General features: G+C 36.1%; 1 protein-coding gene across 1 annotated transcript in view; it reads right to left on the bottom strand.

Moving 5' to 3' along the window:
* AK5 (adenylate kinase 5) overlaps positions 1-14,989 on the bottom strand; it is a 95,846-nt gene that overhangs the window by 23,082 nt on the left and 57,775 nt on the right. Inside the window, exons 8-9 of the mRNA XM_010582532.1 lie at positions 2,878-2,920; positions 1,739-1,783 (exon numbers count right to left, since the gene is read on the bottom strand). Coding sequence (XP_010580834.1) covers positions 1,739-1,783; positions 2,878-2,920 — 88 coding nt within the window. The remainder of the gene's footprint in view (positions 1-1,738; positions 1,784-2,877; positions 2,921-14,989) is intronic.

Here is a 14,989-nt window from a genome sequence, read left to right as displayed (position 1 = left end):
GTGGGTCAGCAAGTGATTCAAGCAGATTTACCTACCTGCCTGAAAAGGCCATAAGGAAAAAGAGCTTGTGGCCACTCCAACCTAGCACCAGCAAGAAATCTGTCTCTGGGAAATACCATTTGGATGGAATAAAATCACGGTTTTGCAGCCAAATGAGCAACCATGAAGATTTCACGTTGGTCACAAAAAAAAAAAAAAAAACAAAACCAGAAAAAATATACTCTTGCTCTTCACATCAGACTTCAAGAAGCTTTTTCAGGGGTAGGAGGATAGAGGTGGGGATGGGGGTACTTGGGAAAAAGTATAAATCATTCTCCATAATTTGTTGAAAAGTAACCCATGTTTGGACTTAGTCAAACTTTTCATTGTAATATTTTCAACAAAGAAAACTTTGACTTTTGATAAAGCAGAATTTTCCTCTATTCTGGAAACCATTTACTAGAAAGCCCGAGATGGATTTAAGAGCAGGGAAAAGTTGTGTTTTCCATTTTTTCAGTTTTAAGCTGGAAGACAGCTCGTAGATGGCCTATAAAAATTATAATGAAAACTAAAACCCACTCTTTGAAAAAGAAAAAGCAATCCAGAGGTAAATGAAAAATATGCCTTACTATGGACAATTTCAGAGGCAAAATTCTTTGAGCATCTTCACTTTTTTTTTTAAATCTGTGTTTATACAAACCCAAACATAATTTTCCAGTAAGATATTTGAGGTAGAGAGAATGAAAATTTGTCACTGTTGTGAACAGCAGGAAGATGGCCAATGCTGAATAGGAAGGAAGGAACACCTCCCTCAACCTGCTGGTATTGGAATGTTTTTTGATGCCTCCTGAATTCTGAATGAAACTTCCATTATTTATGACTAATTTCAGAAGTCACTTTCTTTTTCCTTAGGAAAAAGAATGCACAAAGTGACTGAGTTGCATGTAAAATTACCCGTGTTTGGAAATCTATCCTTAGGTCCTTAGAAATGTGTTGTTCCTGCTCTGTATTGTAAAGCGGTTCTGAAAAGCTCTGCTTGATATAAAAGCAATTATTCTTTCCAAGTAATTAGTACCAAGCTTTAAGCTGAAACTTGTAAATCTTCTGATTATAATTTGTTTTAAAAGGCTGTTCGAAGTTTAAGCTAATTACATTGGTCACATTTATATAATAATGGGCATTAACATGGTGCTTTTCCTCTGTGGACTTCCAGAAAGCAAATATAAAGTAAACCTTGAACCTGGAAAGCCTCAGTGCATGCTAAGCATCATGCATGGTGACTAGCCCACTGACTTTTTAACAGCATGTTGAGCCCATGCAGAATTGAAACCTGTATTTACAAAAGTTGTTTCACAAATGAAGAGGTGAAGAGACCTGATTTTTTTCACCTAAACCTTGAAGTTCTGAGTTATAAATTCAATCTAGTAACACTTTAACTAATGCTGGTGAGGCAGCTTTGCTGTAGGAGATCGCACAATACAGTAACTGCACAAGAACTAAGGTTATTTTGAGTATGTTCACACTTAAACATTACCTTCTGCTCTGAGCTTTACACAACTGTTGTTAGCATGCTCAGATGCAGGTTAATAAGACAATATTAAATCCTAACTCCCTTTCAAAAGACTAAACCACCATTGTAGTGTAAATACTCTTAACTAAACTGTTCTGCTAAACTTTAAAATAAATCATATACTTATAATCAAAACTTACTAACATAGGGATTTTCAAATGTAGCAGTTAAATTAGGAATCCTACTTACCGACAACAAAAATTATGTCCGATTTCTTCAGATCTTCTGAAAAGTCTGAAATGAAAATAAAAATTCTTTAGTTGGCAAGAGCTACTAATTTTAATCTTAACTACTTTCCACACCGAATTGTGTAACACTCACGCAAGGTGATCTGATTTCACTAGATTTACATTCTGCTATAATGCTCTGCATTCCAAAAGGAGCTATTATCTACAAGCCTATTTATCTCCCAGTTTTGTAGTTCTTGCTGCAGATATGATAAAAATATTTTACCTGAAAATTAGACCTTGCACATACACATAAGCTCTTTAAAAGAGGCAGGGGCGGGGAAGCAGATGCATCTTGATGTAATAATGTGCCTCCTGAGCCATTGCATTTTTCTCTGAATATGGTATTACATTATAATTGCTATAGAATTTTGTCCACAACCCATTCAGATTTTATGTTTGGTATGCTACATCTGAGATGTAGTCTTAAATACCCCTGAGCTTCAAATTCAGCCAAATAATAATCTTAACTGAAATCCAGGTATTACTGTCCTTTTAGCACCAAACTACTGTATGTACTACAGCTTTGCCTTTTACCAAAATTGTATTTTTGAAAAAGCAGTTCCTTCTAGTCTGAGTCCCAGTCATTAGCCTGATTATACCAGCACAGAAGGCGATCATGCCCCATCTGAGCCTGCTGGAATTTTATTATGTCTTTGACTCAATCACTTACAAGTCACATTAATTTACCACATACAATTTTGTTTTTTATTATGTGGCATGTACACCTCATTACATAATATCATTAGCCATAAAAGGCTTTGGCTAATCCCTTCATTCCTCTTGGATTCTTAGCAGCTCATACTTTCCAGCAAGCTTTTCATAACTGCCAATTTCTGAAAACATTTATGAGAGCTGATGCTGATTAACAGTAATATTTTCTCATAATTTTGGATCCACTGGCCTAAAGAGTGTAGAAATATCTTTTACAAGCTTTAATTTGCATTCAAAGAGAATTCATGTAATAAAATCCTTTTGAGACATAACTTTCACAATATAAATAATCTGAATTCACTTTATTTTCTAAGTAACTATTTAAATACAAGGGGAAATCAAAAGTTTCAAAATTAAATTGCAAATGACACTGAAAAAGAAACTCACCTCCTGTGGTGTCATAACCAGAAAAACTTGACTGATCCTCCTCCTGTTAATTAAGCAATTGACAAATTGAAATGGATATTCTGCGTACTTTGCATTTCTTCTTATCTGTTTATCTTTATCTTCTCCGTATTCTAACATCTCAGTTTTAATCTAAGTTGAGATATGGTTAACAATGTCACAGAAATGCTGTTAGTACTGTTTCAGTTGGTAGAACACGAGCATGGAGAACCCAAGATAACTTGAGATGATTAACTGACCCATACTGTTTTTGTGAGGAACAGCTTTTTTAGTGTCCAACTGCACAGTTCTAGCACAGTATATAAGCAACTAGTGTGCATGCTGAATTACTTCCAAAGTAAATATGGTATGATAAGCTGTTAGTAGTGGAAAGGCAATATTGGAGTAAGTTTTAGAAGTGAGCTACAATATAAAGGTGAAATTAGTCTTTGGTCTAAAACAACCTGATTGTGTTTACCTTCGGAATGCAACACAAGCTCCAAGTTGTTACAAAGGCTGCTGAACTACAAAGAGGGATTATACCAGAGAAATGGAGAATGTGGCATGGTTTTTTTCCTGATACTTGGCCACTTAGAATTATTTTGTCACGTACTGTGTGGTACAACCAACAAGGTATTACAAATACTGGCCAGCAAGAGTGTCAGATGGGAATTCTTTGTTGTTCTTATAAATTAGAATTATATATATGCTGGACATAGTCAAGGTTCTGTAGTGTCAATATACTCACACCATCAGTTCTTTAATCTAGTCTATAAAATATCAACAATAGCACTGACAATAACATGCTCGTATTACATCATCAGTGTGTAATATCAGCACGGAATACGTTATGCTAGTCCTTTCAAAATAGGATAGGGTTACCAAGCTGTAGTTTCTTACAGTTCTGCTTCAGTGTGCTGTCAAAAATAGCCACTGTTAGAAATTTGTATAGCTGCATGAACAGATGAAGTGAAATGAACAGCATGGTGAATAGAATGGGTAAACTGCTGGCCCCTGTAATTTGCAAGGCTCTTGCAGGTTTCTCCTTGTGTTCCCATTATCAGTGAAACAGAAGTACTCTTCATTAGGCTGAAGTACCATTACACTCGATACATAGAACACTTTCATCTTTTGAGTCACAGTAATTCTCAGCCTATTACACTGCAGCAAGAGAAATGCCATCTTAAAAAAAAAAAGTGGGAAGGGGGGCAAAATTAAAAAAAGCAACTGGATCCACTGCAAGTTTGCAGGAGAGTATTTCAGAGGGAAAGAAAAAAAAACATTTTCAAATAAGAGATTAATCTCTTTCCTACCATTCAAGCAACAGTATTAACCCTACATGCTCTTTCTTTGTAATAATACAATAAAATATTTGACCCTGCAAAGGATGTATTATGTACAAAAGATCTGGGTTTAGATTCAGCTTCTTACCATGCCTTTGAAGGTTTATGGATCAAAATTGTTTTAGACACAAAGTTTAGAGTAGTTGCTTTAAAAAATCAAGATTACAGTCTCTAGTTTACAGTCAAATGAAAGAGGCATTACTTCTTTCAGCTACTGCTTTATTCCCCCCTATAATTGCAGAACGAAACTGCCTCCATAACCCTGGGGGGCTGCTAAGAGCAGCAGGTGATAATAAAGGTCAGTTACAGCTCTAACTTTTTAGAGCTGAAATATATAAAAACTAGAGGCAGAACTGAAGCTAAATAAGCTATCAACTGCTTTTATTTGACCAACCATATCTGCTTTAATAGAACAACAGGTTAACTAACCAACAAGCCATGTTCACATAAGGAACAAGTGCTATGAAAAGCCATTAAAGTGAATTCTAATTACAACTCAAAAGCAGGTAAACAGGAAATGTGACAGTGACATTGATCAGAACCCAGAATATCAAAATAATGAATTCTGTTTATATCTGTAACTGCTCATTTTTCAGGTGCAGAAATATTGTTTTCAAAAGAATTGGGTTTTTTTCTCTACACTTTTTTTTTCAAAGGGCATCTGTTTCATAATTCTGTAAGACAACTCAGTATACAGCTTGATGTGAGTGGGACCACCAGCCCTGCTGAACTTCCATGACAAAATAAGGTTCCCCACATTTCAGAGAATAAGTTATTCCATAAAAACGTTTTTTTCAGACAGAATTGAACAGCACCCAGCTGGGGTGGAAAGAGGTTCTGAAAGCCTGGTCTCTAGGGGAGCTGTAAGAAAAGTCAGGAGGAACAAATTAGAACAGTTGGGCTACAATTAATTTTGCTTTCATGACAAGGTGTTCCTACACAGTTTCACTATTCTATACTTAAATGTGACTTAGAACCATTTCTTTTCACCCCTTTTCTCCCAGTCTCCTCAAAAGTAGAACCAGTTTTTCTGCTGATCTGGATGAGGAGCTAGATGTGCTGTTTGGTTTGCAGTCCCTTGTAGAGAGTGGTAGAGACTGGCATCCTGGTTAATGCTAGTCCCCTCATATTTACATTTGACAACACCTGTTTCTGATTGTGTCTTTCTAGCAAGCAGGTCTCTAAACTGCAAATAGGTTAACCTATATGGGCCTGAAAGCACTGTTCTGCCTGGTTACCGAAGTGCTCTGGAAAATAACTGTTGGATTTACCAAGTGATCGCATTAAGGAAAAGTCCCACCAATTACTAGATTGCTAATAGTATTTTATACCACATTGCCATCAGGAATACAGTGATCTCGCAGCAGAACAGTTTCTGTATTCTCAGTATAGCTGTTTCCATTTAGTTGAAAGCAAGGTGAGGAAGAGTATAATCTTATATGGAATAAGCTCTGAAGAAAGGTGGGTAGTCTATAATTTCAGATGCCTTTAGAGACAGGTTATATCTACAAATATTGTCTGGAAACATATCAATTAGTGGGGCATAGCTGACCGTATAACTACTTAAATAATATCAACAGTACATTAAAATGATTGCTAAATAGAGAAGTTTGCTACCTGTAAGGAATCTCTTATCTGACACTTGCCTTTGGAGCTGGAAAATGCACGCTTCTGACTGTATTCTGACTTCTTGTCATTTAACTCATTATTAGTAAATATCTGACTAGTAGTAGTAGGTACTTCACAGGTTAATGAGTTTGAGTTATTGCCTGTCATTGCTAGGTTGTGAAGTAATTTCCATAATAAAAAAAACCCTGACAGTAAGTCACAGCAAATTATATGGAAATCATACAGAATTCTCCAGATCTTTGAGTTTTGTTACTAATGAATTAGGACTCTTAAGTCATATCACTTTAAAGAAAGCAATAAATTATATTTAATTTTTTTCATCTAATGATGGGACACTTTCTTCATTAGGATTTAGTGACAACTGTTGTGAATGTTTGTTACCTGATGAAATGAGTTTTTCTGTTACCCATTAATAACATCTGCTCCAGTCCTTTTTTTTTTTTTCCTTTTTCATAGCATGGAAAAGAAAAAAAGTTCTCTCATCGCCTTTTTGTTGCTTGAATGCTTCTTGAAAATAGTGGTGAAAAGTGCCTGATACATTTTATTCCAATTTCTAACAGACAGAACAAGTTCCTCCTATAAATTTACTGAACAGGATAAATAATCATGGATTAAGGAGAAAAGAGGCAGTGGAGCGAGACTGAATTTAAAATACAATGTGATTGTTGCCTAAAATTATGCTCAATTTTCAAGATTGCATTTGAGAATGTAAACATTCAAAGGAACATGTCAGGTACAAATCATTTAAACAAATAAAAACTACATGTTTCTCCATGTTTCTCTGCCTAAAAATATTTGTTGAGAATTGAGCTTAATGTGTAAGCAGGAAAAAAAAAAAAGCTGCATAAACAAAGAACTTTAATACAGAATGACATAATGTATTCAGTAGAAAGTACAGGCAAGAACTGACTATGTAGTTTTATCATGGTGATCCCATCAGCATCCCTTTAATGGGAATGTAGGTATATAACCATCAATTTCTCAGCACACTGTAGTTTTATGTTTCTCCCTTTGCTGCTGTGAGGTATTCAAAACACTTGTACTCCTGTAGCATTTTATTTCTTCAAAGAACACTACAGTCCTCCATAAATCGTCCCTGTATTTCCTTTGGGAATAGAGGCAAGGATGTTATTTCCATTTTAGCAGAGATACAGGTGACTTGTCAATGTAAACATAGTTACATATGGGAGCAGAACTAGGTTTAGGACTTAGATTTCCACTTTCACCTGTAGTATATTTACTTTGAATTCTTAGTCCTTAATAAAGTAATATTAAATGAAATCTCAAATGTTTGCAGATGATGCTTCTACATCTAGTACCCTTAAAATCAACTTTAGCTCTCAAATAAATTCTCTCACTGATTAAGAATAGTTTAGGGAATCAGAAAGCAGTACGAGATGTCTGTTGAGCACTGTCTGGATATACAATTTGTTTGCTTCAGCACAGTCCAGTCTGTCACAATCTGTGTGGTTTTAGAGTTTGACATGTGTTTGGAAGTGGATTTAATAGGCATATACCTAATCACAGTGGATGGTCTTTCAGATTAGATGTATGCAGACTCTATTTCTAAAAATGTAGTGATCACTGCGTGGTGCCCTTACATACACTGCAAAATGTAAAGACCTTGAGCAAGCTTTAGCTAGGCAAAGTTAAGCACTGGAAGAAATTGGGGCTAGTCAGAGCTCAGCTGTGGAATTTGTCTTCTAAATTCCTGTTTTCTTCCTGTAAGAGTGAATGTTTGGTTTTTATGAGATATGCTGGGTTAGCTGCAGGTTTCATGTATGGGCAACAGTCCCTGGGAATGGATTTTATGAGCCATCCACTTGCTTGCCATTAAATTTGATTTATGATTCAAATCACTTTGAGGCTGAGCTGCTTTCTGCAAGCTGAGTGTTAAAGTATGCCTCTGGAAAGCAGGAGTGACTGTGTTCTGCTGTCCTCTGGCCCAGAACTAATGAATATGTGTAAATAAGATACAGTATGAATGCATTCAGACTGCAAGGCTTTTTTTTCCCCTGAAAGGCATACCTTATACAGCTCATACTGCTCAGCAGAGTGGAGTTATTTGTATCAAAAGGGACTAACAGTAATTAAGATGAGAGAACAGTGCTAATATTACTTGAGGTGATTTTTGTTTGTTTGGAGTGCATACAACAAGAAAGTGCAAAAAAAAAAAACAAACCAGTGTTTGCAATAGCATCTACAAAATGCTGAAAGATTATTAGGCTGCTATGATTCTCTTTTCCTTTTGGGTTTCTAGCAAAGAAAAGAATCTCTATGCCATTACTCTCTTAAAATAAACCTTATCATCAGTTCTGAAAATAAAACAAATTTATACCTATACAGAGGTAGAGATTAACTTGTTTTTAACACTTGTAAACCAAGACTGAGTTATCTGGCTTTTAAAGATATGCAAGACTTTTTCAGATTTTTCATTCTCGTTCTTTGATAGCATAAAGAAGGATACCTATCAGTAGTTTAGAGGGAAAAAAAATCACATCTGTTTGCTCTAGTGTGTGGGGATTGGGTTTTTGTTAACTTCTGTAGGTTATTTTAATGACAAAAAATACATGTGATTATTCAGCATGAAAATGAAAGCAAAATTTATTTAGTTTCATATTGATTTCCAGACACTGGAAAACAGGAAAAAATTTCCAAGAAATTAACTTTTAAGGGCAAACTTACCAACCAAGGTATGCAATAAGAACACTCCTTCCAGCAGGGCAGTAGCATTTTGCCTGACCAGGGCAGCATAACAGTGTTCTGGTAAACAAAACACTTCATTTGCAATTTTTATATTAGGTTTAAAAGGCTGAACTAGAGGGGACAGCATTATATCTAACTTGAAGAAAAACTAGGGCTTGATTTTTAAATATCTTTGTGTTTTGAAGACACTTGAGACAGTTAACACCCATATTATCTGTGCATAGCTATTATCTATCGCTCATTTTAAAATACTTCTGTCACATATGGTATTCAGTTACTTTACAGTATATTTATAGAAAGTTCCCAGTGCCTACAAAATTCTTCACAGAAGTTATCATTATTTTTCCTGTAGCATTCTTCTTTATGTAAATTGCCATCACTTCTTAAATGATTCTTCTCTATGTGGAGTATTTATGCTGCTTGCTATAAATTCTCCCAGGGGCTTTTTGTTACACCAAGCAACTGCAGCAGAGAAGTGCAGCAGGGGACCTTCCAGTGCATTTGAACTGCAAACTTGGTGCTGCTTAGCTCCTTTTCTTAGACTGCTAACAACAATCCTAATGAATGGATCCCTCAAATCATACACCATTGGCACTACATGAGAGTGTCTCTGCCCTGAACCGTTACATTGCCTCCTGAGAGCTGGAATTCAGTGTTTGGGTTTTTCTGGGGTTTTTTGTTTGTAGTGGTTTTTTGGTTTGGTTTGGTTTTTTAACTGTAGATGAAAAAGGGTTTTCTGCAGGCCAGTCTCAATTCAATTTCCAAGAAGAAAAAAAGATCCTGGCACCGAGAAGGACAATAGGGTGTTGTAAAATTAAGACCAGTGTGTGGCCTCAGATCCTATGATTTGCTGCTATTAAGATAAAAGTTGACAGCTGTGCTCAAATTTTACCTCTCAAAGACCTTCTCTGCTTAACATTTGACCAAGCATATTCTAGGTTTACTAAAACACCTATTTATGTTTTATTAGGTAGTTTTATAACTTTCAATAAGGAACTTCTACAGTATTCATAAAGAACTTCTCTGTTAAGAAGGAATTTAACTATGGGAAGAAAAAGTCCACTGATCTGAGATACTACTGTGAAGGAATTCTAAAACTAGGCCACTTCTCACTCCTTATGACTAGTATTTAAGCCCAAATTGACTAAAGTTGACTGCACAATCATGGGATACATAAGGAGTAAAAAGACACCAAATAGGAAACATATGGCTTCCTGAAAATACATAGAGGGGTTTTTTTTTAAGTGTTTCTAATATACCCGGAGAAGCCACTCTTCTGCTTCAATACAAGTAAGTTATTTAAAGAGCAGTTTTGTATCCCATATCGTAAAACAGCAATCCTTGAAATCACTGCAGTTTAATATGTAAATGTAAAAATGTATACTATGTACTTTGACAGTGATTAAGAAATATTAATATGTTTTATAAAAAGCTGTTTCTTCTTCAGCTTTAAAATACAGGAATTGTTGCTACAAATATTTTTAAGGGCGGGCTTTGGTAGCTGTCTTTAGGGATGCTGGGCCATGTGAACAGAACCCATCCACAGGCCTGAGTAAGGTGTCTAAATCTAGAAAGTGGGAAGGAGGGGATTTAAAATACACCTTTGCATTTCTTTATCAGCTTTAGGTACAATATGAAATGTTCTGATGTGGATCCTATTTGCATCAACTGTGTGGGATGCCTGATATTCCCCAAGAACTATGCAGGTTCTATGGGCTGTAAAGGTAGACATGTAAAATGCAGAACTCAAACTTAGATGTAAAGTTATATTTTGTGCATGAAAGGATAAGGCCTCAGTTTGCCAGCGGGGGGGCAAGCTGGTGTGAGGAAAGGAGGTACACTCTCCTAGTGCTATTGCCTAGAAAAATGAGGGTGAGATACTGTAAATTGTAATGCTTTTTTCTACAGACACCTTCCACAAGCCACAGAGGAGAGCTTCCTAAGTTACTGCAAAAGTATTCAGTGGAGCATAAATGCAGCACATCTTGAAAAATGATGCTGTCACTGTTGTTTAAATCTCCAGTAACTCACATGAGCTCACCATCCTTGTAACAGAGTCCTCATGCCCTGTACTGCCCACCAGAGCTGCAGGCAGTAACTTTTGGTTCAAAATCGGAAAAGAAATGGAGATGCAAAGACTTCAACTATTCTTAGCAGTTCGGCCCCCCCAATATAGTATCACCAGAAAGTAACTCCAAATAATGTCTGTGAAAGGAGGAGCAAACTGTTTCTGGCATTCCAAAGAAAAAGTGCAGATTGAGTCTACAGCAATTTTTTCTTGCCCATTTTGCCATGGTTTGCATGGAGGAAAAAAGAGCAGTAGGCTTTCTTTCACATGCCTTTACTACAGCGTACAATGGTGATTTTGAAGAGAAAAATAATTCTTCATGCTTACAAAATGATATACAAGCACCAAAATACACTTGGTTTGAGCTTATTAAGGGAGCACTTTGTGACAGGCAAACTGTAGTACTTCGTTTCTAGAACTAATTTTTCTTTTTAAGCATTTAATAGGATAGTTCCCATGGCAACTTGAATTGAACAGATTGTTCATTGACTTCAGTACATTTCTATTAAACATCTTTTCTCTGTAGCTAGGCCTGCCTCTCCAGCTCTTTCATGTCTTTGGATGCTTATTCATTATCTCTTTTTGCAGATATCCTTAAACTAGATTGGAGTCCACCTTTCTGCGCTCTTTAACAAAAACAAATGTTGAGGGAACAGAGTTTCACAATCATTCTCTGAGTTTCCTAGAGTCCATTTTCTTTTCTGTCACGTACTTCTGTTTTAATCAGTTTTCCTGTAGAACCAGAATCTGTAATTCAAACTGATACTGCTGCCTATCAGCAAAAAAGAAATGGAAACCACAGTAGTGTTCAGCATTAAAAGACCAAATGGCTTCTGGATACTTTTTGGTCGTTTTACTAAGACCTGTAACAATTAATGCTGCACAGCATACATGAATAAAACTGCTGTTATACCAGAAGTTTCTTATGTTCTCAAGTAAAGAGAAAGCATGTGATTAACATAGTACATTCTAGATCTGACCCCTTAAATAATTTAATAATGTTTATCTGATTTTGAAAGGTAGCTTTAGAAGTCCCAATGAAAATTTCTCCTGTTAATGGAGATGTGCAGTTTGCTCTCTGTCATATTGTAATGTCAATCCGTGCAGTACTGTGTCTGAAAGGTTAAATAAATTACTTGGATTAAATCTTTGATGTAGAGAAAATGGAGTAAAAACACAGTGACAGCTGATATGAAACATAGGAAATGGAGGAAAATGGTCTTTGGTTTAATCCACAGAGCTTTAGTTAAATGAGGCTTTCAATTTGCTGTTGCCCATCAGTTTTAGAAATATTTGTGTTCCGCTTCGCATTGAAAAGCCTTTCAGGGCCTTTTCATTATTTCTCTTGAATATATAAGTTTCAAGCTATGATAATCAGTCAGGCCAGAAATGTTGTTATAGTCTTAGTGACAATGGAGTCTGTTTTTCATCTGTTCACTTAAAGCTTTCCTCCTGCTCCCCTAAAGCCTAGATTCATATGGGCTCTGGGTGGGAAATGACAGCGAGCTGTAAGAAGAGTTGTCACTACATGGCAACAACTTTTAATCAAGAGCTTGTTTCCTCTCGTTAGAATGAAAGTAAGTCTCTTTGAGGGTTTTTTCCTCCACTTCATTTTGGTTTTGCTTGTTGCTTTTCAAGTGAGCTGTCACATTTTCTAATTATAAAACATTCCGCACTTGCAGCAAAGATTGGGTTATGCGATTTTCTTAATTCAATAGATTGCTTGTCACTGCTGAACACAAAACCTTTTTTTATCTTTCAGTCTGTTTTACATCTACTTTTCCTAGGTTTTTGACACACTTGGGGAGGAAAAAAAAAAAGGCAATCTCCCCTTTGCATGTGCCATTGCATTTACCCAATTGCATAACTAAACGCAGTCTGACACTGGAAGGACATGGAAATGCCTCAGTTAGGAACTGGTAACTTCCTTTGAGGCATAAAAATGCGTTTCAATGTTTTGTAGATGTGAAATATATTTCTGCCCCCGTCCCCAAATATTAGAGGAGGCTAAGTGTATTTTTAAGGTTTTACTTGAATTTTACCTGATTTTCATGTTTCCCAAATTTTAAAGTTATCAATTCTATAAGCACTTGTTCAGGAGTGTATTCACTCTACAGTTGTCAGACTGTATGTTTTAACTTTTTCTCTCACTAGTCTAAATATTCCTCAGACTAGCTATGGTTGTCTTGAAAGCCTTGTTTTCACAAGAAAATAATTGGATGCTCTTTTCTTCTGGAACTCTGATGAGATTCACTGATGCCAGTGTTTCAATATTCCCTTTTGGCCTGAATGCACTTGAAATAAGCCGAATGGTAGGATTCCAATTAAAAATCCAATTCTTGAAGATAAAGCTTGTCTGATCTCTGGAAACAAGTGGCATTATATTGACAGCCTCTCTGGCAAAGTTGAGAAATTGAAAGGCAAGCATAAATGAACACAGTGAGCAGTGAAAACCTGTATCACGCTTGAGAACATTCCAGCAGTAAAAGACAATCCTTATTAAACCAGACACTAGTCATGACAGCAATTTCTGCAAATTGAGAATATTCTATAAAGCACAGGTCTTCACTCATTAGAAGCTATGCTGTTGCATCCAAAAATGAGTGGCCCAAAACATACTCCTGATGTCTTAATATAGGTGAAAATAGCTGAAACTTATCACTTTAATTTGCTTTTATGTTTTTCAATCAAGTCATGAGTAGCATAATCATTACTCCAGAAAAGGCTATATAGGCATTGCTACCACATAAAGCTTCAGCTGGTTCTTCCACAAGGCATTCTCAATGAGAGGTACTGTCTGCTTTTATTTTTTGGTTTATTTGAAGATTATATTTTGGGCAGTCATTCCAAAAACCTAGATTATTCCTTCTGTAATATAGGATCTGACAGCTACAGATCTGAGAAAGAACAGAAAAATAGTTATTAGCGATTTGGAGAAAAAAAATTGTTTGGGAGTTGTTTGTGGTTGGTTGGTTGTTTTTTAAAGTGAGTATTCCCTCCTCCTTTCAATGCTGTAAGGACTTAGTGATTAAAAGCTCTAGTTCTTGAGGCATTCATGCATAGCTGTTAGAAAACTATCAGCTTGCTTTTAATTTAGTTACATGAATTTAACTGAACATTCATTTATAAAATGTACAATACAAAGCTCAAGCTTTTTCTGAGTTATTTTTAATTCTATTTCCCCTGCATACTCCTCCAGAAAAGCTAGCTCTCAGCCTGTGTTAGTGTTGCTTTGCACTGTTCCAACAACAGGTACCAAGTGTTTCTCAAAGAACTTTGCTGTATTTTGGAGCACTCCTAGATGAGCTGATGACTGCATCGGTAGTTGGAACCACACCACTCATTCTCCTTGTTCCTGCCTGCCAGTATGAGAGAGGTTATTCTGGAAGAAGTAGCGTACATCTGAAGAAATTGGATACTTTGTTGGCTTAATTTACACTGGAGATTTTCCTGGCTCATTCCAAGAATGAGAAAATGCAAAGGTATCTGTATGTCCATTTCAGCTGTGCCAAGTGATACTCATTCCCAGCTGTGGCTTTGTCTTCAGTACGTGTTGTGTACTGCTCTAACCCCCAACCCCTCTTATTCAGTGACTACCAAGATGTTCTGCTAAAATCCAGCCATTTTTAGCAGCTCAGCTGTGTAAGGTTGCTTAGAAACACCACTTCTTATCCCCCACATTCACATGACAGATTTCCTATGCAGTAACATCACTGCATGACACATTTGTATCCAGACATGCATTCCTTTTCCACTTGAGACTCTCGGAGTTAAGGTTGTTGGTGCTTCATACAATTCGTAAACAGCATGTGGTAAATCACTGGAGTATTAAATCACTGCTATAGTCAAAATGAGCTCAAGTTTTGAATGCAAGCAGTTTCTCACTCCTGAATTTATTTATCGATCTTTTCTACCTAGAGTTATTTCTTATTTTGTTTTTCAGACTGGGTAGCTAGATGATATTATGACTTTATGGTAATCTCCACTCACTTCTTTGCTTCTGTATATAATAGTTGCTTGCACTATTTCAAAATTTAGATGGTAAGGGATTTTAGTTGCAGTTGCTTTTTTCCTTTATATTTTCTTCATATTTGAACAAGGCATCTCATATGAACTGGGTATAAAAATATTTATTAGTAATAGAAATATTTATATTTATTTAAATGTCACAAAAGTATCAAAGATATCAACTTACAGTTGAAGAGAGTCATTGTCAGCCACTTCATATTTATATATCTCTCTTTGACTGAAGGGCTTTTAGCACTGTTTTTACTTCATTTCTCCTTTTCTATTTGATAACAGTATTGCACTCTTGCCAGAATGGCAATGTGTTGGTCTGGCAAAATAATGAGAAAAGCTAACCACCACA

This window comes from Haliaeetus leucocephalus, unplaced genomic scaffold (assembly GCF_000737465.1).
Source record: "Haliaeetus leucocephalus isolate CR32 unplaced genomic scaffold, Haliaeetus_leucocephalus-4.0 Scaffold848, whole genome shotgun sequence".
In the NCBI taxonomy this organism is placed as follows: Eukaryota; Metazoa; Chordata; class Aves; order Accipitriformes; family Accipitridae; genus Haliaeetus; species Haliaeetus leucocephalus.
The sequence above is the reverse complement of the archived record's forward strand: the minus strand, read 5'-3'. Positions and strand labels throughout refer to the sequence as shown.